The sequence below is a fragment of the Macrotis lagotis genome, chromosome X (assembly GCF_037893015.1).
Source record: "Macrotis lagotis isolate mMagLag1 chromosome X, bilby.v1.9.chrom.fasta, whole genome shotgun sequence".
NCBI lineage: Eukaryota > Metazoa > Chordata > Mammalia > Peramelemorphia > Peramelidae > Macrotis > Macrotis lagotis.
In genome coordinates, this window is record NC_133666.1 from 483,292,333 (window position 1) to 483,314,907 (window position 22,575).

Here is a 22,575-nt window from a genome sequence, read left to right on the forward strand (position 1 = left end):
CAGTATATATTATATTACCTGATATTGATACATCTAATAATTACGCAGTATAAAACTGTCTCCATTTTTAATGGTTTTTACACAGAAGTATAAAATATAGTTATCCTTAATAGTCTCATTATGAGTTCTAAAGATGTAGGGGTCCCTACTTAGGTTTAGAAATGGAAAATTCAATAGGAACAAAATAATGTAGCAGGAGAGGAGCTATTTGTTAGTACTTTTAGTGCAGAGATACAGCTAAAATGATTGGTAACTGTTGAAAATGTTGAGTACGTGGCTTTATAAAAAATCTACAGCTTAAAAATAAACCTTTTTTCCTCTTTGTTCCAAAATTCCAGCCCCTAAAATTCCCTGAAGGGATAAACTTGTAGTTTTAGCTCAAGGCAAAATCCATTTGCTCCACTTTCTCTCTTACCTAGTTATTTCCATATCAAAAAGATTTAAGGATCCATTGTATGTTTAGGAAATGTTAAGAGTTTTACTTTACAAGAGGATATTACTATGAACTATTTTTCATTTCTGAACATTTAAAGATGAGCATGAATTTTTTATGATGTGATAGAAATTAATGCAAGAAATACCAGGTGTTTTGATTTTTTCTTGTTATTAGAGCAAAAAAAAGGACTAAGAATAGGTTGCTGTATTTTCTAGTCAATGTATACATTTTTTGTTGAATGTTTATTTTCAAAACCTATCTTACTATCTTAAAATAACTTAATATCTTAAATATCTTAAAATAATCTTAAAAATATTAGTAAAAGTCTTGTCTAAAATGATTTGTTTTATGATTTGTTTTTTTCAGTTTTACAGATCAGAAAATTGAGGCTAAAAGAAATTAACTAGTATAGCCATACATTCACCAAATGCTAAAGTTAAGACTGCCAAAAACTTATACTCTTCTTAATATGGCATGCTGCTTCTGTTGTTACAGATGAAGTACATTTCAATCCACATTAATTATGAGGCTTATAATTACCAATATTTACATGATAGTAATGATTTAAAATGCAGAATATCCCAGATTCACATTATTTTTATAACTAGAGGGGACATAAGTTATCATCCATAAAAATCGAGTCAAGAAAAAGAAACATTTCACTAAAGACTTCTAATATAAAGAATCATTTTTATGGAGTTTTTCCATGACCTCAAACCTAAATTTGTCTTTTTAAAAAAACTTTCACCTATTGTTCCTGATTTTTATGGAAAATAAACCTTTCCCACAGACTAATCTTTTGAATACATGGAGATTATTATTTCATTTAAAATTTACAACAAACTTGGGCAATAATATTTTATAAACAAGGAAATGGAGAATGAAGTAGTTTAAGACATTTACCCATGGTTATAGTTAGTAAATTTTTGAGGTCAGATTTTAATTTTGCTTTCCTCAGTAAGCTATTATTTAAGGCAGATTTGAGAGATAGATGTCATTTTCTAAAATCTTAAACTCACTTTGGATTTCTGCTTTTATTGCTGCTCTTGTTTTTAATTAAATTACATTTCTGTATAGATTTGTTTTCTTTTTCAAGAACCATTAAAATAACATTCTACTTAATTGACTATTGGTAATTTTCTAAAAACAAAAATCTTATGGAAAATTGAGCATTATCATTACCTTTTATGAATTAAATTTGAAACTAATTTTTAAAGGTTAAGTTAACATTAAAAATAAAATTTCAGCAATTTTTGCTTAGAGAGATATAGATGTTTAAATATTAAAATAAAATTTGCCCAATGGAATATGGTAATGTCATCAGAAAATTATTCATTATAATTAAGAAAGATTTACATCAAGTATGTAAGCCTGGGTCCTCATAATAAAATGTTGTACAGGAATTTCTCAGATATTGCAAGTTTGGAATTGATTATAGACCACCATAATAAAAAAAATCATGATAAAAGCACATCAGAAGTTTCTCAGTACATATAAAAGTTATTTTTATACTGTACTGGTCTGTTAAGTATGTAATAATATTATGACTAAAAATAACCCACCTTAATTAAAAATAATTTCTTCCTAAAAATGTTTACCATCGTCTAAGACTTCAAGTTGTAATTTTTTTTTTTACTGCTGGAGGGTCTGTTGTCAGTGTAAATAACTATTCACTATTCAGTACTTGTGGCCTATAAAGGTTGGGATTGCTGTGGCAATACTTAAAATAAAAAAATAATAGAATCTCCTACATAAACTCTTTCATTTGAACATTTAGAGACCATTATAAGGTTATATAAATTGGCCTAATTTCTGTATTATTGTTTCTGGGAGGCATGTGGAAAAGAAGACAAGACAGTGGAACTCCAAGTGGAATAGTCATAGCACATATAGCATTCATCTTATATGGTTGTGATTCATAGCAATTATATAATATTAACTATCACAAATCACTATAACATAATAATAATGAAAAAAGTTTGACACATTGTGAAAAATACAAATGTGTGATCCAGAGACAAAAGATAAGCACATGCTGTTAGAAAAACTTGTAGTGATAGACTAGCTCAACATAGGATTGCCATAAACTTTCAATTTGTAAAAAAAAAAGTAAATAAATTAAATTAAACAATATCTGAAGTGCAATAAAGTACAATGAAATATGTTTGTATTCCATGTAGACTTTATATATGATTGTTATTTCTCTTTTCTGATTTTCCTCAGTCTATCTTTTCAATAAATATAATTTTAAAAATTTGGCAAACGTCTAAGTAGATAATAATAATTAACTATTAAGCATGAAGAGATATGTCACCAATTGAATAGAAGGAAAAAGTCTAATGAATAGTGTTACTCATCCTTGTTAAAAACAAATAAACAGTTATATTAATTAAAGAATCAAATGAAGGAAAAATTTCACTATATATATATTTTAAAGTTTGCAAAGTGCTTTGTTTTATCTTCTTATATGGTAGGCAGCATAGAATAATATTGTAATTATTCTCTAGATGAAGAAGTTATGCTCAAAAGAAATTGTTATTTGTCCACGATCAGTTTAAAGTTTCAAATCAGATCTTTGTGTCTTTCTTCACTACTCCATATTGCCATTCAAATATCACAGATTTGAGATTATCTAATTTATAGTGATATTTAATACTATTAATTCACTGACTTCTTTTTTCTGAAATTTAATTTATAAATATTTGTTTTGATAAATCCTTACTTCTAATCACATGTAGCCACACATTCAATATGTCTTTTCCATGGTTTAAAGATGTGTATCAAAATATGGTGTTTAGGGGTGGCAGCTAGGTGGCACAGTGGGAAGAGCAGTGGCCCTGGAGTCAGGAAGACCTGAGTTCAAATCCATCCTCAGACACTTAATAATTGCCTAGCTGTGTGACCTTGGGCAAATCACTTAACCCCCAATGCCTTGCAAAAAAACAACAACAAAAAGTGTTTGGAAATTTTTTTTTTATAAAAATGGTATCATTGATGTATTATTATGGAGAAAGAAAATTTCCCAGAAAATGATACATGGAATAGTCATTTTTAAAACTATATATTTTTCACATTAAAGGGAGAAATATAAATTGTCAATATTTATGAGTTTGGTCTTAATAATTAAATTAAACATGATGTCAGCCTCCAGAATTTGACCTCTAATAAGGGATAAACATTAGCCTGCAGAGTCTGATCTCAAGCATGAACAAACAGAATTAGGCTAACATACACATTTCTTAAAATTTCTCTAAGGTTTATTGATTGCACATGTGTGTTTGTGTGGGGTCCCAACTAGAACACCAGATATCCAAATGGAGTTTTGGGGAGGGATTCTTGTACAACTCCACTAACAGAAGGCAGGGTCTCATAAAGCTGCTTCTGGCTTTTTCATCAAGGGAGCAACCCTCAACTCAGGGATTTGTTTTATGTCACATATGCTGTAGGTGGAAGGTTCTTTATAAGAAATTCCATTAAGAGGAGTGCCCTCGCCCACCTCATGACCTTTGTGTCTTATTAGTTTTGTTAAACACTTCCACAAATGTGGGAATCTTGCCCTCTAGGATGTCAGTGCCATCCAGTGATTGTTGAAACAATGGGTAAATTTATATTTGTTATTAAAGAGAAAAAAAAGCACACTTCCACAAAACAGATTAAAATGTTCCCCTTCCCTTTGTTCACATGTCTCAGTTTTGATGCCTCTTTGCAGCAAAAATCTTACATGGAATTCCTATGTAATGCATATATTCCTAAATTTCAATAGAGAAGGTATAATTTGTCTCTGTCTCAATCTTTGTCTATTCTCTGTGATTCAACTACATTAGCTCCAGTGATGGTAATTCATTAAATAAAACATTTAAATCTAGATAAATTTTTAGTAAGGTTACTGTTTCCATTTTTTAGAATGATGCATATTGCTAGACAATATGAATCATCATCTTTATAAAAATGTATTCAGAAAGAAAGACTGGTCTCTTCTCTTTCAAAAGAAATGATATTCTTGCCCTATTTTTGAAATCACTGAATTTTATGAGGTTAAGTGTACTGTATTTAAATACTTGATTGACATTCATTCACCAGGCATTTATCTGAGCTCCTTAAATGTCTCATTTTTCAGGCAAGGGAAGGAATGGATTTCAATATGTTTTACTATCTTTCCTAACAGAAATCATTGTTCACATAGAACTCTGAAATGTATTATTATTATTATTTTTATCAGTCTTCGCTATGATATATTTGAAGGGTGATATAGTACAAAGTACACTGTCTTGGGAGTTTAAGACCTGTGTTCATATCTCATACTTTGGGCAAGTCACTTTATCTCCTTGTGTCTCAGGTCCCTAGTCTATAAAGTGAAGGTTGAACTGGAGTGCCACCAAGATCCCTTTTGACTCTAAAATTATGAACTTTGAGAACATGATGTTATGCAAATCCTTCTCCAGTTCTGCAGTTCAAAAACCATTTCTATCTGCCCATTTTATGAAATTCATCTATATCTTCTCTTAAGTTCATTAAAGGATCTATTTTTTTTTGCAAATAAGAGTAGGAATAGTTTGACTGGATCAAATAGTGTATTAAGGGAAATGAATCTGAAAAATAAAGATAAAGTGTAGTAGTAAGAGTCTTTAAATGTAAACTAATGTTTAAAATAAAATTCTAGAGCTAATCAGGAATTTTTGCAGCTTATACTCTACTGAGTTGACATCATTATACTTATGTTTTATGAATTTAATTTATACTGATTTATGAAGTATATGATCTGCTTAGGACCATTCTGAAAGTGCTACTATGAAGTTCTTCACTCTAGAATCATGTTTTAAAATTTTAGCTTTAGGTAATATATTTACCACCATCTCATACTGTTGTCTCATATTTTTAAGGACATATAACATCAAGATTCCCCCTAACCCACACCCCAAAAGAAACTGCTTTGTAGCCACATTTTTCTAAGTATTTTTTCTAGATTCCCTTTCATTTATATTCATATTTTCAGTGCCTTGTACAATACCATGTACATGTGGGCACATTTAAGAAGACTATTTGATTAATATTGACTTTTATTTTACAGCGTATTTTCTGAGCATTATTCTACTCTTCCAAAAATTTCTATAAACATAATTTTGGATCTTACTTCTGTTATTCAGTGTATTAGATATCTCACTAAGCTTCACATTACTCTAAAATTGCTTAGTGTAACAATTTAAGTTAATCATAAAGGAATGAATCCTGCAGCTTAACTAAAGGTTTGTTTCAAATTTGACATGGAACTATTACCAGACTGGCTTCATTCAGGCAGCAAATTCTGATTGAACTTAATGATATTATATTTCTACCCAGTTCACCTTTTTCTCTATTTTTTTCATTGGGATATGATTTGGGATATGATTCTGATGTGAAAGCAAAATTTAGGAATATTATATCAGTGACATTCTCCTGATCCATGATCAACATTATAACCCTTTCAGCAAAGAATATAGCATGATTTTGACATGCTTTGTTTTTTAATGAGCCCACACTGACAATGTTTTCTGAAGGATTTAAAAACTTTTTATTTATGTCTTTTATTAGATTTGTGACTTTAACACTTTGGAAATTAGCAAAGAAGACACATTTCCTTTTCTCCCAAACTATCCTATACTTTGTCTTAACGAGTTTTCTGGTTCACAAAGAAGTTAAACGACTTGTTCAAGGGTCACAAATTAGTATGTCAGATATTGGAACTGAACCCAGGATCCTTTCTTCTCTTCTATGCCTTATAAATATAGTGTTCAGAAACCCAGTATAATATAAGCCAATTTTATATATTTTGCTTAATTATCATTATTAGGTGGCTCATCAATTGATTGATTAGTAATAGTTAATAATATTAACATGAAAAGGGCTATAAAAACTAAACTATTCCTAGAGAGACTCAAAATTAGTTAAAATAATATAAATGTTATTTTATAGCTTATGATTATCAATTTTTACTTTTCCAGTTTAACATACTTCATGATCATGAAAATGAAGTGGAGAAGGTTTCAGAAGATAGAAAGGTTGAAGCCCATTGCCAAACCAACAATGATAGATTGATCATTGAACTAAGAGCAGAGGTATGTTTTAGTTTTTATATTTTTCATCAGTACTTTGCATTCAAATGTATAACATATTATAATCATGATGGATTAGTATGCTTTAAATAGTTAATATTGTGTCTATCATAAACAAATCACATGTGTCTATTTTCAATGAATAAGCAGATCATTCACTTTTTAAGAAAGAACATATACTCATGAAATTAATTGGCATGAAGGTGTTATTTGATGTTAAAACAGCACTATATATCAATGGTATCAATTTAATGCTAAAGATGTAACATTTGATTGCTTTAAGGTTTTTGAGACCAGTGCAAATCTTTTTTTTTTTTTTTGAGGAAAAGCTTATTTAATATTTAAATTATTGTGGGGTTCGATGTGTCAGGCTATTGTTACATCCAATGACATAAATCATTTATAAAGTTTCTGGTACATTTTATGGAATTCTTGGCAAGGCATGTTAGTAGTGAGAGAAAAGCAGAATTTATTTTTACTAACATTTATTTTTACCAAATCTAATGACTGAGGTATTTGTCAAGGATTCCTAATTTCCAAATTCTTCATTTAGCTAACACATAAATATAAGGATCATGACTTTTGAAAATATAAATGGTTCAATCTTTTGCAATATCTTTAATTTTGCATCAAATGAGAATAAAAACAAGAAATTTATATCTGTGCAATTCTTCTGTTTCTTGTGGGATGACAAAAAATTGCTTTCTACTATTTCCTTTGACAAGAACAGGGATAACAATCCTGATCTCAGTCAAAAGCAAAAGCAAAAGCAAAAGCAAAAGCAAAAGCAAAAATAGATCAAATTAAAAGAGCTAAGAAAGGAAATTACATCTTCGTAAAAAGTGCCATAGTCAAAGAAGTCATATCAACACTAAATACATATGGATCCAAGATTTTAAAGAAATCATATGAGTTATAGGAGAAATAGATATTAAAATGATAGAAATTGGTAACCTTAATATTACCTTCTCAGAACTGGATATATTTAGGCACAAAAGAAGCAAAAAATAAATTAAAGAGGTGATTAGAATTTTAGAAAAGTTAGATATGATAGATTTCTGGAAAAAATGAATGGGGACAGATAGTAATATACATTCCCCCCCCAGTGGTACATAGCACCTACCCCAAAATATAAAAGTGAAAAGATTTGCACAAATTGATACTGAGTGAAATAAGCAGAACCAGGAGAATATCAGCAACAGTGTATGATGACCAACTATGATAGACTCAGCAAGTTATCTCATTGCTGTTTTATCTTTTATGAAATTATTCATATTTCCTTAATTTATTTTTGATTTATTCATGCTTTGGAATGAGATTGTTTAGTTTCCAATTAATTTTAATTTATATTTCCATGGCCCTTTATCGAAAGTTATTTTATTGCACCATTATTGGAAAAGGATGAATTTTTTATCTCTGCCTTTCTGCATTTGATTGTGAGGGTCTTTTGCAATAATATGTGGTTAATTTTGGGTAAACCTCCCTCCCCCCACAAAGATAGAGAGACTTTGCAACAATAGCGTGAGAAAAAAGAAAAACATGTACTTCAGTCTGGGTTCAGATACTATCAACTCTCTCTTTGGGATAGATCATATTGTTTATCATAAATCCATCAGAAAAGTTGCTTCAATATTTTTTCCCACAGCTGCTATTGCTAACTATATTTCCCTCCATTTATTCATCCTCACTCACATTTATTCTATTCTCTCTCTCCTTTCACTTTGTCCCTTCTCCAAAGTGTGTTGTGGGGCAGTCCACAGAACTCTGTGGTGCAGTGGACAAAGCACTGACTGGAACCAGGAAGACCTGACCTAAATTTCGTTCCACATACCCAACAACCACATAGTTTGTTTGCCCCTGAGAAAACCACCCATTCCCATTGCCTTGCAAAAAAGGGGGTTGTATCTGACACAATCTTGCTCTCTTTTATCACCTACACCCCCACCTCTCCCCAATCCTCTTTCTCCCATCTCTTTCCTCTCCTTTTTCCCTCTAGGATAAGATAGATTTCTATACCCTGTTGAGTGTGTATGTTGTTTCCTCTCCAAGCCATTTCTGGGTTTTTTTTTTAGATTTTTGCAAGGCAAATGGGGTTAAGTGGCTTGCCCAAGGCCACACAGCTAGGTAATGATTAAGCGTCTGAGACCAGATTTGAACCCAGGTACTCCTGACTCCAAGGCTGGTGTTTTATCCACTACGCCACCTAGCCGCCCCTTCCAAGCCATTTCTAATGAGAGTGAAAGCTCATTCATTCTCCCCCCTTCACTTCCCCCCTTCCACTCCATTGCAAAAGCCTTTATGTGAAATATTTTAGCCCATTCTATCTCTCCTTTTGCTTTCTACCAGTATATTCCTTTTTCTGACTTCATCTTTATAGAATACCTTCATATTCATCTCTACTTTGCATTCACATGTATAACATATTATTATAATCATGATTATGAGGGATGACTGCTTAAATAGTTAAAATTGTGTCTAGCATAAACAAATCTCATCTATTTATTTTCAATGAGGAAATAGATCATTCATTTTTCAAGAAAGAACATATACTCATGAAATTAATTGGCATGGGGGTGTTATTTGATGTTAAAATAGCACTATATATCAATGATATCACTTCAATGCTAAAAACATATAACATTCGACTGCTTTAAGATTTTTGAGACAAGTGCAAGTCTTGCTGAGATTTCTAACTGCTTTAATAAATGAGAAGGTTCATATGAGTTATCAGTATCAACAGCATTAAATTCTTCTTAATTTACCTTTCTCATCCACCCTCCCTATTCTCTCCTGAGTCTTGTACTTGGAGATCAAATTTCAGTTTGAAATTCCCTATTATATTGAATGTCCATCTTTTCCCTTGAAAGTGGATGTTGAGTTTTGCTCGGTAGTTGATTCTCATTCTTAATCCAAGTGCTTCTGTCTTCCAGAATATCATATTCCAAGACCTAAGATCCCTTAATGTAGATGCTGCTAATTCCAGTATAATCTTGACTGTAGCTCCATGATAATTGAATTGTTTCTGGCTGTTTGTGATATTTTCTCTTTGACTTGGGAATTATGAAATTCATTACAATATTCATGGGAGATTTATTTTTTGGAGGGGGGGATCTCTTTCATGAGGTGAGCAGTGAATTCCCTCCATTCTATTTTACCCTATGTTTCTAGGATATCAGGACAATTTTCCTGGATAAATTCTTGAAAAATGAAGTCTAGGTTCTTTTCCTGGTTGTGACTTTCAGGTAGTCTGATACTTTTTAAATTATCTCTCCTGTATCTGTTTTCTAGTTTAGTTCTTTTTCCAATGAGATATTTTACATTTTATTCTAGTTTTTCATTTTTTTTTTAAATTTTATTTATTCAAGACAATGGGGTTAAGTGACTTGTCCAAGGTTACCCAGCTAGGTAATTGTTATGTGTCTGAGGCCAGATTTGAACTCAGTTCCTCTTGATTCCAGGGCCAATGTTCTATCTGCTATACCATCTAGCTACTCCTAAACTGATTTTTAACATGTTGTTTTCTTTGATATTTTTTGTATCTCCTTCACCAAGTTCCTGACTTGGTTTTCATAATTTTTCTGCATCGCTCTCATTTCTCTTCCCAATTTTTCCTTTACATCACTTACTTGACTTTCAAAATATTTTTTGAGATCTTCCATATCCTGAAGAGACTAATTCCTATTTTTCTTGGAGGATTTGGATGCAGAAACTTTGACTTTGTCATCTTCTGAGTGTAATTTTAATCCTCCATGGGACCAAAGTAATTGTCTATAGTTATATTCTTTTTCTTACGCTGTTTGTTCATTTGCTTAACCTATGACTGATTTATTGCACTTCCTAAGCTTCTGAGTATTTTCAGGGATGCCTTCAGGGACCTCAATTCCTTTAAGGTCTTATGAGAAGCTCTGACTGCTCTCTTGGCCTGTGCTCTGGTCTGTGGATGACCACGGGCACTCCCCTCTGCCCTGGAGCTGTGAGGAGGGTCCCTGCTCTATGGCAATGGGGAGTCCCAGATTGTGACCAGGATCTGAGTATGGACATAGCACAGAGTCCTGCCCCAGGGATAGAGGAGAGACCTCGACAGCCTCCCCCAACCTCTTACCATCTGTGGGCTAAGTATTCTGGAAGAAACTGCTGAGTGGCTCTGCAGGCCTGCTTCTGTTTCCCAGGGCTGGGGCAACCATCCTTATGGACTCTGCTCACTCTGGTACAACAGAGTTTTCCCACTGACTGTCCAAGTTATCCTTGGTGATACCTGGGTTGAAAGGTCTGGAAGCCACTCTCACTGCCACAAACCCAGTTGCCCACAGGAACCCAGGAGCCCTGGGCTGTTCCTGGAAGACTGGAACCTGTTTGCTGTGATGTGGCATGGCTCTGGCTGCACTGCCACCCTCTCCAAACCTGGTGGAGCACAGCCTTCCCACACATTTCTCCAATTATCTTGGGTTGGAAAATTGTTTCACTCAGTCTTTCTGTGGGTTCTGCCACTCCCAAATTTGGTCAGGGTCATAATTTTAATTTATTTGGGAGCATTCTGTCTTTTGAGTTTTTGCACAGTAATGGGTGGGTTAAGTGACTTGCCCAAGGTCACACAGCTAGGTAATTATTAAGTGTCTGAGGCTGGATTTGAACTCAGGTCCTCCTGACTCCAGGGCCAGTGCTCTATCCACTTCACCGCCTAGCTGCCCCTATTTAGAGCATTCTGGAGGACAGCTTCTGGGAATTCCTGCCTCCATGCTGCCATCTTGGCTCTGCCCCAGGTTATTTTGAAATTTATCTGCTTATAACTTCTTAGATATCAATAATATTCTATTCCATTCATATCCCACATCTTGTCTACCATTCCTCAATTGATGAGTATTTCTTTAATTTCCATTTCTTTTCTACCACAAAAAACATGCTATAAATAATTATGTATATGTGAGTAATTTTCCCTTTATGATTTCAGAGAGTATGCAGTTTGATTGCCCTTTGGGCATAGTTCCAAATTGCTCTCTAAATCTCCACCACTAATGCACTAGAGCTTGAATTTTTCCAGTTCTCCAACATTTATGATTTTCTTTTTTGTCATATTAGCCAATCTGATGGGTATGAGTTAATACCTCAGGGTAATTTTAATTTGTATTTCTTTAATCCATAGTGACTTAGAACATCTTTTCATCTAACAATAGATAGCTCTAATTTCTTCATTTCAAATTGCCTGTTCATATCTTCTGACCATTTATCAATTGGGAAATGCAGGCAGCTAGGTGCCATAGTGGATAGAGCACTGGTCTTGGTAGTTCAAATTCATCCTCAGACAGGTGACACTAACTGTGTCTCTGATTACCTCGCATCCAGGGCCAGCTTCAGTTTTCCTGATTTATAATTGACCACTAGATCCAGATGGTTCCAGAGGAGAGAGTGAGGCTGGTGGCTTAGCATAGCACCCCTTCATTCAAATCCAGTCCTTATAATTGTCATGGCATCACCTCCCTGATGTCATGATTTTCTTTGAGAATGAAGAATGAATTATTATTAATTGGGGAATGACTTATATTCTTATAAATTTGTCATAGTTTTCTAAATATTTGAGAAATGAGACCTTTATGAAAAAACATTAGCTATAAAAAATTGTTTCCCAGTTTGCTGCTTTCCTTCTAATCTTGATTGCATTGGTTTTGTTTCTATAAAAGATTTAAGTTAAATATAATCAAAATTATTTATTTTGCATTTAACAGTGTTCTCTAACTCCTGTTTGGTTATAAATTCATCCTCTCTCCTTAGTTCTGACAAGTAAACTATTCCTTTCTCTCCTAATTTACTTATGGTACAATCCTTAATGTTTAAATCCTGTGCCGATTTTGACCTTATCTTGATGTGAAATATTGATCTTTATTTGGTTTCGATCATGCTTTTTATCCAGTTTTTTCAGAAGTATTTGTCAAATAGAGAGTTCTTTTCCCCAAAACTGTAATCTTTGAATTTATCAAATGGTAGATTTTTATAAAATTTTTAATTACTGTGCTAGGCTGATTTCAGGAAAAAAACAACCTAAAAAAACCACAATGGAAAATCTTATAAGAAAATTATTCAAATTGAAGTGCACAGAACCAGAAGAACATTGTACATGAAGATCAATTGTGAATGACTTAGCTAATCTTATCAATATAAGGATCCAATACAAGTCTAAAATCTCATGATGCAAAATGGTATGCACTTCTAGAGAAAGAAAAATTTGAAGGGAGATGAAATCAACATATTTCCATTTTCTTTATTGTGTTTTCTTTATTATATGTTGGTTTTTTTTTTGGGGTGGTTCTACATTTTCTTTTACTTCATGATTAATATGGCAATGAATGTAGTTTATTCAATAATTACAAAAGAAAAACAGTGTTTTAATTGCTTGAAAATGTTGAATTCCAATCCAAGTATTATATAGGAGCTTCATTATCATTCATGTATGTTTAGTAGCAATATGAAAGAAATGGAGAGAGAACAAAATATGAAAATTTTCAGAGATCATTCATAAAGATTTTTTTGTCCTGTCAATTAGTTTTATTCTCTTGAGGAAGTTATTTAATCTTTCTGACCCTAATTATGTTACTTTTAAATTGGGGTAAAATTATATTCCTGGTATTCAAGTTGATTCTGATTTTCTGAGATTCTTTTTCATTTCTAATATCTATGATTCTTTAGAAATGGAATTAATATTAAGTCCTTATCAGGACATATTTATCATACTGAATAGATGGGCAAAATTAAAAAATAATACAAAATTAGCAGAATCAGAAAAAAGTAAAAAAATTTTTATAAAAAAATAAAAGAGGAATAAATTTTAATAATAGATCCTCAGTTCTTCTTTAGAGCCTATCTTCTTTGAAAAAAATTATTTTATTTATTTAGGTAACTAATAGTCTACCATAATATTCCTGAACATAGTTTTTATATATGCTAATGTTCTGGTCTTTGCTTCATATTAGCTAAGCAGAAATCAACTGTGCCTGTGCTCAAAGTACTTTGATACTCATATATTTGTGCCAGTCTGAATTGCAATTTTCTCAGTACTTAGCTTGATAAACTTAACTTGATTAACTTGATAGTTATCCTTTTATCTTTCTCTATTGTTATACTTATATAAACATATTCTAGTGCTTAGCACAACGTTTGAAATATAGTTTGCATTAAGAAAGGTTTATTAAAATGAATTATTGAATTGAACATTCATATATGTATGTATGCCTATGTATTACTTAAACTGTATTACTCATGTTGATTATATGGTGATTTTCTAAATAAGTTCTTTCAACTCAGAACTGGAAAAGACCAGGATCTCAAAATTATTATAGTCCCACATACTCTTTTTTTTTAATTGATACAATTAAAATTGAGAAGTAAAGGGAATTGAACTATTGTCATACAGTTAGTTCTAAAGTCATTATTCTTTACATTTTGCCATACTTTCCTCATATTAACACCCTATTTAACTTTTCAGTAGTTATAAATATATTATACTATTCAGGAACTGAATAAATTCAGGGACTTATCAGATAACTGAACAATTTAACTAGAATGAGAATTAGATATTTTGAATTAAATATGGAAAGTTAGGTTGGAATAAGATTATGGATAACTTGTAGATTTAGACTTGAGAAATATGGGTCTTTGTGTGTGTGTGAGTGTGTGATAGAAGTAAGAAAAAATCATTGACAGTTTTTTTTAAGTAGAGATGAGATATGGTTAATTTTGTTCTTTAGGAAGCTGATTTTTGTAGCTATGTGGAAGATTCATTAGAGTCTAGAAGTAGGAATAACACTTGTTAAATATATATATATATATATATGTATATATACATATATATATATATATATATATATATATATAATTTGGAAATTTGGGAAAAGATGATTAATTCCATTTTGCATTTGATTTTGAAATGCTGATGAAATAAATTGGTAAACTTAGCCAGCAAGTGATAGGACTAGAAATCAGGAGTAAATTTGTTATAAATCTGGAAGTTATGTGTATCAAAATGATAATCAAACACCAGGGATATGTTAATATCCCCAATAAGGAGTTCAGTGAGAAATGAAAATAGTTCTCAGGTTGGATTCTTAGAGAAGCTTATGCATATGGTATAGATAGAGGATGGTGATTCAACAGAGGCGTTGAAAAGTAGTGGGATAGGCAGGACAACCATGAGACCCTAAGTGTTATGGAAACCAAGGCAAGGATTTTTGAAATTACATCTATGATATTGAAATCCTTAAGTGTTTGAGCAAGTACAGTGTTTGAAGTAAAATAAAAGGTTATGGAACAGATATGGAATTTGAAAAAGGAGGGAAAGTGACTTGGAGATCAAAGGATCATAGCAACATAAATATGAAAAGTGTATTAAAGATAGGTAGAATGGAAGATTGTAGGCTAGACCATCCTGATAGGAAATATTAATACTATATTCTCTACATAGTCATAAATGCATAACTAGCACAGTGAAACTAATTTGGAGCTCTTATCTAGTATTCAGATAGGGCTAGAAGTCTGATACTTATTGATGATTAAGCTCTTTTAATTTTTAAAATTCAAACACTGATAAGGAAAGAGCAAGAGAAATATTCTTAAACTGATATATTAAAATAACTTTAGGATTTCCCAAATTAAAATTTTCTTTTTTTCCTAGTATAACATCCATTTATTTAGATATATTAAGAAAGCTGTAGTTGAAAATTCACTTCATAATTATAGTCATTTCATTTCATTATTTCCACTTTGCAAGAAGAATGAGAATAACTTAACTAAATTTTAAAATTGCTTAAGTGAATAAAAGACAGTTTTAAAGAGAAAGTATAGTTAGTTTGACATCTAGTATATTAGCACTAATGAATGTCTTTCAATTTCATAGATTATAATAACTTAATATTTGAAAGAACAAAAGAAAAATAGTTTAATTTTTTTGTAAGACAAGGAGATAAGGGGCTTGCCCAAGGCCACACAGCTAGGTAAATATTAAATGTCTGAGGCTGGATTTGAACTCAGGTACTCCTGACTTCAGGGCCGGTGCTCTGTCCACTGTGCCACCTAGCCACCCCAAAATAGTTTAATTTTTAACCTCATTCTGACATTTCTGATATGATACATTAAGAGGAAAAAAAATTCCAAAATGAAAAACACAAGGATTTTGATTCCTCTATTTCGTTATCTAAGACTACTTATATAAAACATTCAATTTTTATTTTTCTGAATTAGGATACAGAGTATATGACCAATCAAAAGGAGGTGATATAAGCTCCTTGAAGGCAAACCATTGCCATTGTTGATCTACTGGATGAAGAATTCCTATTGTCCAGATTATGATACTCACAGATAAAACATCCTTAGATCTTGTCTATTGGGAGACATATTCAAAAAATATTTTTCAAATAGAGAGTAAACTGTATGAAGACCTAATAGCAAGGGGATCATAAAACTGGAAGGAACTTCAGAGAACTTCTAGTCCAACTCTTTCCTTTCATAAATAAGGAAACTGAGGGTCCAAGAAATTAAATGATTTACCTCATGTCATATAAGTAGCAGAGTTAGAATTCACACTAAATATCTGACCGTAGTTATCATTCTTTTCACTGTGCAAAGAAATGTTGACTCAGTTGACTGTCTGAAATTTCAAAGTTTTTTGACTATCCTGTTTCTCTCTGAAAAACAGGTCAACTTTTTATTATGAATAGTCTTCTAATGATGACATTTGACTGTAGATTTTGAAAAACAAAAACTTTAAAAATTTGAAAATTTGAATCACTGAAAAATATGAGAGGTTGGTCATCAGAGAAGTGAATGACTTTAAGACAAACAAAAAGGAAACAAATAAACAAAGATGAGTGGTCATGAAAAAGAGCAAGTAATAATTAATGAAAAGCCTCCCTGCTAAACTGGTGTCAAACTAATGTCAAAATAAATTGAAGGACCCCAATATGTGGGGTGTAGCATCTATACCATTTTCATGAGAAAAAAATAAAAACAAGAGTAGTTTAGGATGACTTGACCTTAACTTAACTCTTTATACATCTCTTGGGAGGAGTAACCATTTTGGTAAGATCACAGATACTGTTGTTATTTAGGCATTTCAGTAATATCTCACTCTTTATTGACTCCCGTTTGGGACTTATCTTGGCAAAAATATTGGAGTGAATTGCCATTTCTTTCTAAAGTTATTTTTACAGTTGAGAAAACTGAGGCAAACAGGGTTAAGTGAATTGTCCAAATCACCCAGATGGTAAATGCCTGAGGCAGGATTTGAATTCACCATCTAACTTAACATAATAGGTACCTGGTAAATGTGTGTGGATTAGAACTGAGATTCTTTCCCTTTCTTTTTGAAACAACTCACCTATTTGGTAGACATGAAAAATTAAAGATGTTTCTATATGGAAACTGATGATTTTTATAATAAAGATTATAACTATTTTTCTTGACATTTGATATTGTCACATTTCGCATTAATGTTACAAGAATGCTATAGACTCTTATATTAACTCCCAGAGGCAGCTAGGAGGCCCAGTGGACAGAGAATAATAAATAATTAATAAATAAATAAATGCTTGTTTCCTTCTTTCTTTTCTTCTTTTGATAGTTGAGAAATAAATAGTATTTATCTGACCTGCTCTTGAATATTACTCATAAATCTTACCAGTTTAAAGCTGCTTCTAGTTTTCTGGTCAGAGTATGTAGAGGCACTCATAGCATGATAGTACTAGATGGGGCTTTATAAAGAATATAATGCAATCTCTTTATTTTACATCTAAAGAATTTCAGCTCCACAAAGATTGTTACTTATCTAACATCACTCAGCTCTCTCTTAATTATAGTCCAGTGGTTTTCTTTCAATATCATTCTTCCTGCTATTATTTAAAAACTAGATTTTTATTGATATTTTTTATGGATTTAAAATTCCCCATTGTATACTATTCCCCTCCCAGACAGCCATATGTTATAACAAAGAATTTTTTTAAAAGAAGAGAAAACTCAGGGAAACTAATAAACATAATGGAAAAGGGCTGATGTTATATGTGCTATTCTATACAAAAATCCCTAGCTTTTAAGGGCTAGGTATCTTCATATAGCTCCTCCAATCCCCCCCCCCCTTTTTTAAATAAAGCTTGGTCATATAGATTCTTTTGTTCTTTATTTCTTTTAGGTTTTTTTTTTTGCAAGGCAAACGGGGTTAAGTGGCTTGCCCAAGGCCACACAGCTAGGTAATTATTAAATGTCTGAGACCGGATTTGAACCCAGGTACTCCTGACTCCAGGGCTGGTGCTTTATCCACTATGCCACCTAGCTGCCCCTTGTTCTTTATTTTGAAAGGTCCTTTTTAATTTTTATTATTTCTTGATAAAAGAGATCTTTGACTGACTCCTTTATGAAATATAATGCAATTTAAATAAATTCAGCAAACTGATCATTTACATAATTTCAAATGAACTTTTTCTCAATGTTCTTTATTTGGCATGTTATGTTTCTTAGAGCCCAATGATAGTCCATTATATTCAAGTGCCATAAATTGTTTAATTATTTAGACAACAGACATCTATTTTGGTTACAAATCTTTTCTACCACAAAAATGCTATTATAAAAATACATTGGGTCTTTTCTTTAGTCATTGACTGCCCTGTAAGGGGATTTCTAGTAGCAGAGTCTCTGAGTCAAAGGATATGGATAATTAAATCACATTGTTTGTATAATTCCAAATTGTTTACTTGAATGATTATACTAATTTACAGTCCCACTAAAATGTATTTGTGTTGCTTTCCATTCTTATATACAGTTAAGCTTAATTTAATTATTTTCCTGAAGAGCATCAAAGTTACATGATAAAAAGAATTCTGGACTAGAATTAGGTTGGCTGAAAAATCCCAGCCTTGCCATTAACTGAATATGTAGCAAACTACTTAAATATCATATACATCAATTTCCTCATTAGTAAAATGAATGACCTTTATCAGATGCTCTTAATGTCACTAATTCTCTCACCAACTTTCCAGTGTTCTGGATTCTGGAGAGAGGATTTACCTTTGAATCAAAGTAATTAGAATTGGAAAGGACCTTAGAGGTTATCTCACCAAATCCTTACATTTTTACAGATAGGGAAACTGAGTTCCAGATATTACTTGTCCAAGGCCAAACAGTAATATAGATTTTCTATCTCTGAATTCATTTCTTTTGCCATTAACTAAGGCTATTTGCTTTGATCAAACTATTAGAAAAAAGGGAAGTCTGTAGGAGTTTAAATGCCAACTTAAGACATTTAGAGTCTCTCATAGAGGCAATATGGAACCAGAAATTTTTTATGCAAAATAATTTCTTGATGATAACCATGCATTAAAAATGATAACTTGGCATTTATGAGAAGGACTGACTTGAAGAAACCACTAAAGAGGTCATTATAATAATAGAAATATGAACCATGGGGTCATTATAATAATTGAAAACTTTTGACATGTTGAATTTCAAATTCTAGGAAGACATACAAATTGAAATGTCTACTAGACAAATAGAAATGAATACCTAGTATTTGAGATGGTATTTGGACTGGTAATATAGATGTGGGACTCATATGCATAGCACAGAAGTATATACAATAATTCAGTCTAATCCAAAAAACATGTATTAAGTGCCTATTTCATTCTAGTAAGCTAAAGATGTGTAAAAATTTTTAAAAGGTGTAAAAAAAGAAAAGTTGACACAGCCCATGTTAAGTACTGATAAGGTATAAGAACTATATGTTTTTCAGAAAATGGAGTTATCATCCAGGGTTGAGATAAATTTGCTGTGAACCTTGAGGGAAGGATAGAACCTAAACAAAATGATGACTAGAAAAAAAGGCATTCCAGGCAAGGAGGGATTATAAGATTCAGAGCTGAAAGGAACCTCAGGGGCCATCTAATTCAACGAAGTCATTTTACAAATGAGGAAAACTTAATCTCAGAGAGATTAAGTGGTATTCAAATAAACGTTTATGAATGAGTATAAGTTCAGTTGCAAGAGTGTTTTACTTGTTTGGGGACAAAAAGAAGGAATGAAGTTTGGCTTGAGTATAGGATTTTTTCTCTCTAATTTGAGGCTTGGATATAGTTCATCTAAATTCTCAGAAAGAATTTTCATTGAAAATATTTATACATATTATGGTTTGCAAGGGCTAACAGTCTTTTGACATTACTCAAAATGCCAGACTGCTTGACATTAGCTTCTCAGTCCCATCCCTGGAGCCTCAAACAGGGTCATTTGCCTTAAATTCTCAGAAAAGGTCAAGTGTTTCCTGTGAAATCATAGAGGAAAACATGAATCACATATCCATGATATATACTAGGTATTTACAAAACTCACCGTTTCTTTAAATTTTAGCTAGCACATATTAGTCAGAAGAACTGATTTCTTTAAAGTAAAATCAGTGTGCCAAATAACCTCTTTGATGTTTGCATGTTTAGATGGCATCACTAAAAGGAAATGAAAGTATCAGTCCTAATTTAATTATGATGGAGTTTTATAAATGGCACATGTATATTTTATATATAAATGTTCATAAAATCTTCATATATATGATAAACACACATTCATAGTGCTATATGCACATGTACATGTATATGCCTATATGCATATATAAATACACACATTCTTGTGTCCAAAAAAAGACATTTGGTCAGCATGCATGGAAATCAGGGATGTTTAAAGTCCTGTTATAGTTAATCTTTAAAGATTATTTTTGAAAATTGATCTACCCTATCTAATGTTATTTACAACCCCAATTCACCTGATTATTATTAGTCTGGAGAATTCTTTTATATTACTATTTCCAATTCTTTTGTAAACTGAGTGGGCAAAAGTCCTTTTCTCAAAAAAATTTGATTTGGTCAAATTCATGTAAGGCTACTTGATTTCATTATTGTGCTTTTAAATAAGGTCTTAAATTTATACTTTTGTGTTCACAAAAATAAGAAAGCAAAAACTCAAATTTTAAAGTTCTAAAATGTATCCAAAAATTAATATTAATCTGGGAAGAAGCTTATAAGGTTGTTAACTACAATTATTTCCATGCTATAGATGAGTGAAGAGCCTCAAAGAGAATCTATGAAATGGAAATTTTATTTTTATAATGATATTCAAATTTTATAAGATGAAATTTTCATTCTAAACATTCCAATGGAAAGAAAGCATTTGAACACATATTAGTTTGGAGAAGTCAGCTGTTACATAGTTTCATCTGAAAGTGATATAATTAGCATCATATAGATTTAGTTACTTGCTGTATAGTAGTTCACATTTAATATGGATCTAAATTAACAGTTGCAAAAGAGAAATCAGGTTTCACTTTACTAAACCTGGGAAAAAAAGGGATTATAATGAAGTGAAACAATAGCAAATTAAGGGTGGTGGGACTTTGATTTTTTGAATCAAAAGCATCTGAGGAGTTTTACTCATTCAATTTAAAAAATAATTACATATAGGAATATGAAAAATTGCTGCAGACTAATACTGATAATAAATCAAAAGAACCCTGAGGTTTGACCTCATACCCTACAAGTAGAAAAGATAACAAAAGATAGGAATAGTATTAAAGAGGTTGTGAAAAAATGTGCATATCATTACATTGTTGATGGAGTTGTGAACAAATGCAGCTATTTTGAATAATAATTCATAATTTAATGTCACTAATATCAATAATTTGAAATTATTGAATTCAAGTGGCTAAAGCCTTTGACTCTGATATTCCATTGCTCAGTTTATACCCCAAGGAGGTCATTGATAAGAAGAAATTGTCCATATACCCCCCAAATCTATGATATTTTTGTGGTAATAATAAATTGGGAACCCAGTATATGACCATTGATTGGGGATTGGTTGCACAAAACATACTACAGTCAATTCTGCTATAACATTGTTTTGAAAATGCGAGTTTATTACAACAAAAATATTAGGGAATATTTTGAGCAAAATTTTAATTTAAAGTTTATATGTGATTTTTTCTCTCAACAAATATTGTAGAAATCTGTACCAATTCATAGTAATTCACAACTTACAACCCTCCTGATGCTTATTTCTACAATTAAACTTTGTAAAATACCATAGTTATTATTTCTATCTGAAGCAGCATTAGCTGTGGTCAGAGGTAGGCTGTACAAAGACTTTGCCATCTGCCTACCTTTGGAGGTCATGGTCTATAGCTAGTCCTACTTTTTTAAGAATTTGCCAGTTTGTGATATAGGAACCTGAATGCAAACTGAACAAACAGCTCACGATCATAGATACCATCTCTATTGGTTGCAGTATTTATGTATTTCTTAATCATTTAACATATATACAACTCAACTACCATTTTTGTTAGGTTACTACATTTAATTTTCATTTCTCACTGACAAAGTTTTTAAGCATTGTGTTTCCCCATAAGTCCTGTGATTTTTATTGCACTATTTTACATAGTACAATATTTTGGGGGCAAGTATATGCTGAATTATAGCACATGCGACTATATAATGGAATACTGATGTTTCTTAAGAGATAATTTAAGTGATGAATAGAGAAAACCCTAAAACAATTATAGAAATGAATGCTTAGTGAAGAAAGCAGAATCAAGAAAGCATGTACAATGACTGCAATGATATAAATGAAAAGAACAACCACAAAGCAATTGGAAGTGAATGGTACAAATTTACAAAGCTCAAACTTGATCTCAAAAATAAGGTGCAAGACCACCCTAACTTACTCCTTTAAAGAAGTAGGAAGGGGTGGCTAGGTGGCACAATGGATAGAGCACCGGCTTTGGAGTCAGGAGTACCTGGGTTCAAATTTGACCTTAGACACTTAATAATTACCTAGCTGTGGCCTTGGGCAAGCCACTTAACCCCATTGCCTTGAAAAAAAATCTAAAGAAGTAGAAAGTTCAAAGGTGTGGCATATTGCATATATTTCAGGCTTTTTTGATGTATTGGTTCATTTTGCTTATTATTTTCTTTTTTTTTCTCTTTTTCTTTCTTTAAAAATGATATTTGTTATAAATGATGGACCTCAAGAGAGGGTAGGGTTATA

The 22,575-nt window shown here is 31.8% G+C and overlaps 1 protein-coding gene across 4 annotated transcripts in view; it reads left to right on the forward strand.

The window, feature by feature from the left end:
• Positions 1-22,575, forward strand: part of CCDC102B (coiled-coil domain containing 102B) — an 836,813-nt gene that overhangs the window by 185,055 nt on the left and 629,183 nt on the right. For all 4 annotated transcript variants that reach the window (XM_074208366.1, XM_074208368.1, XM_074208367.1 and 1 more), the window contains one exon: positions 6,415-6,528. In XM_074208366.1, the coding sequence (XP_074064467.1) occupies positions 6,415-6,528 (114 nt within the window). The remainder of the gene's footprint in view (positions 1-6,414; positions 6,529-22,575) is intronic.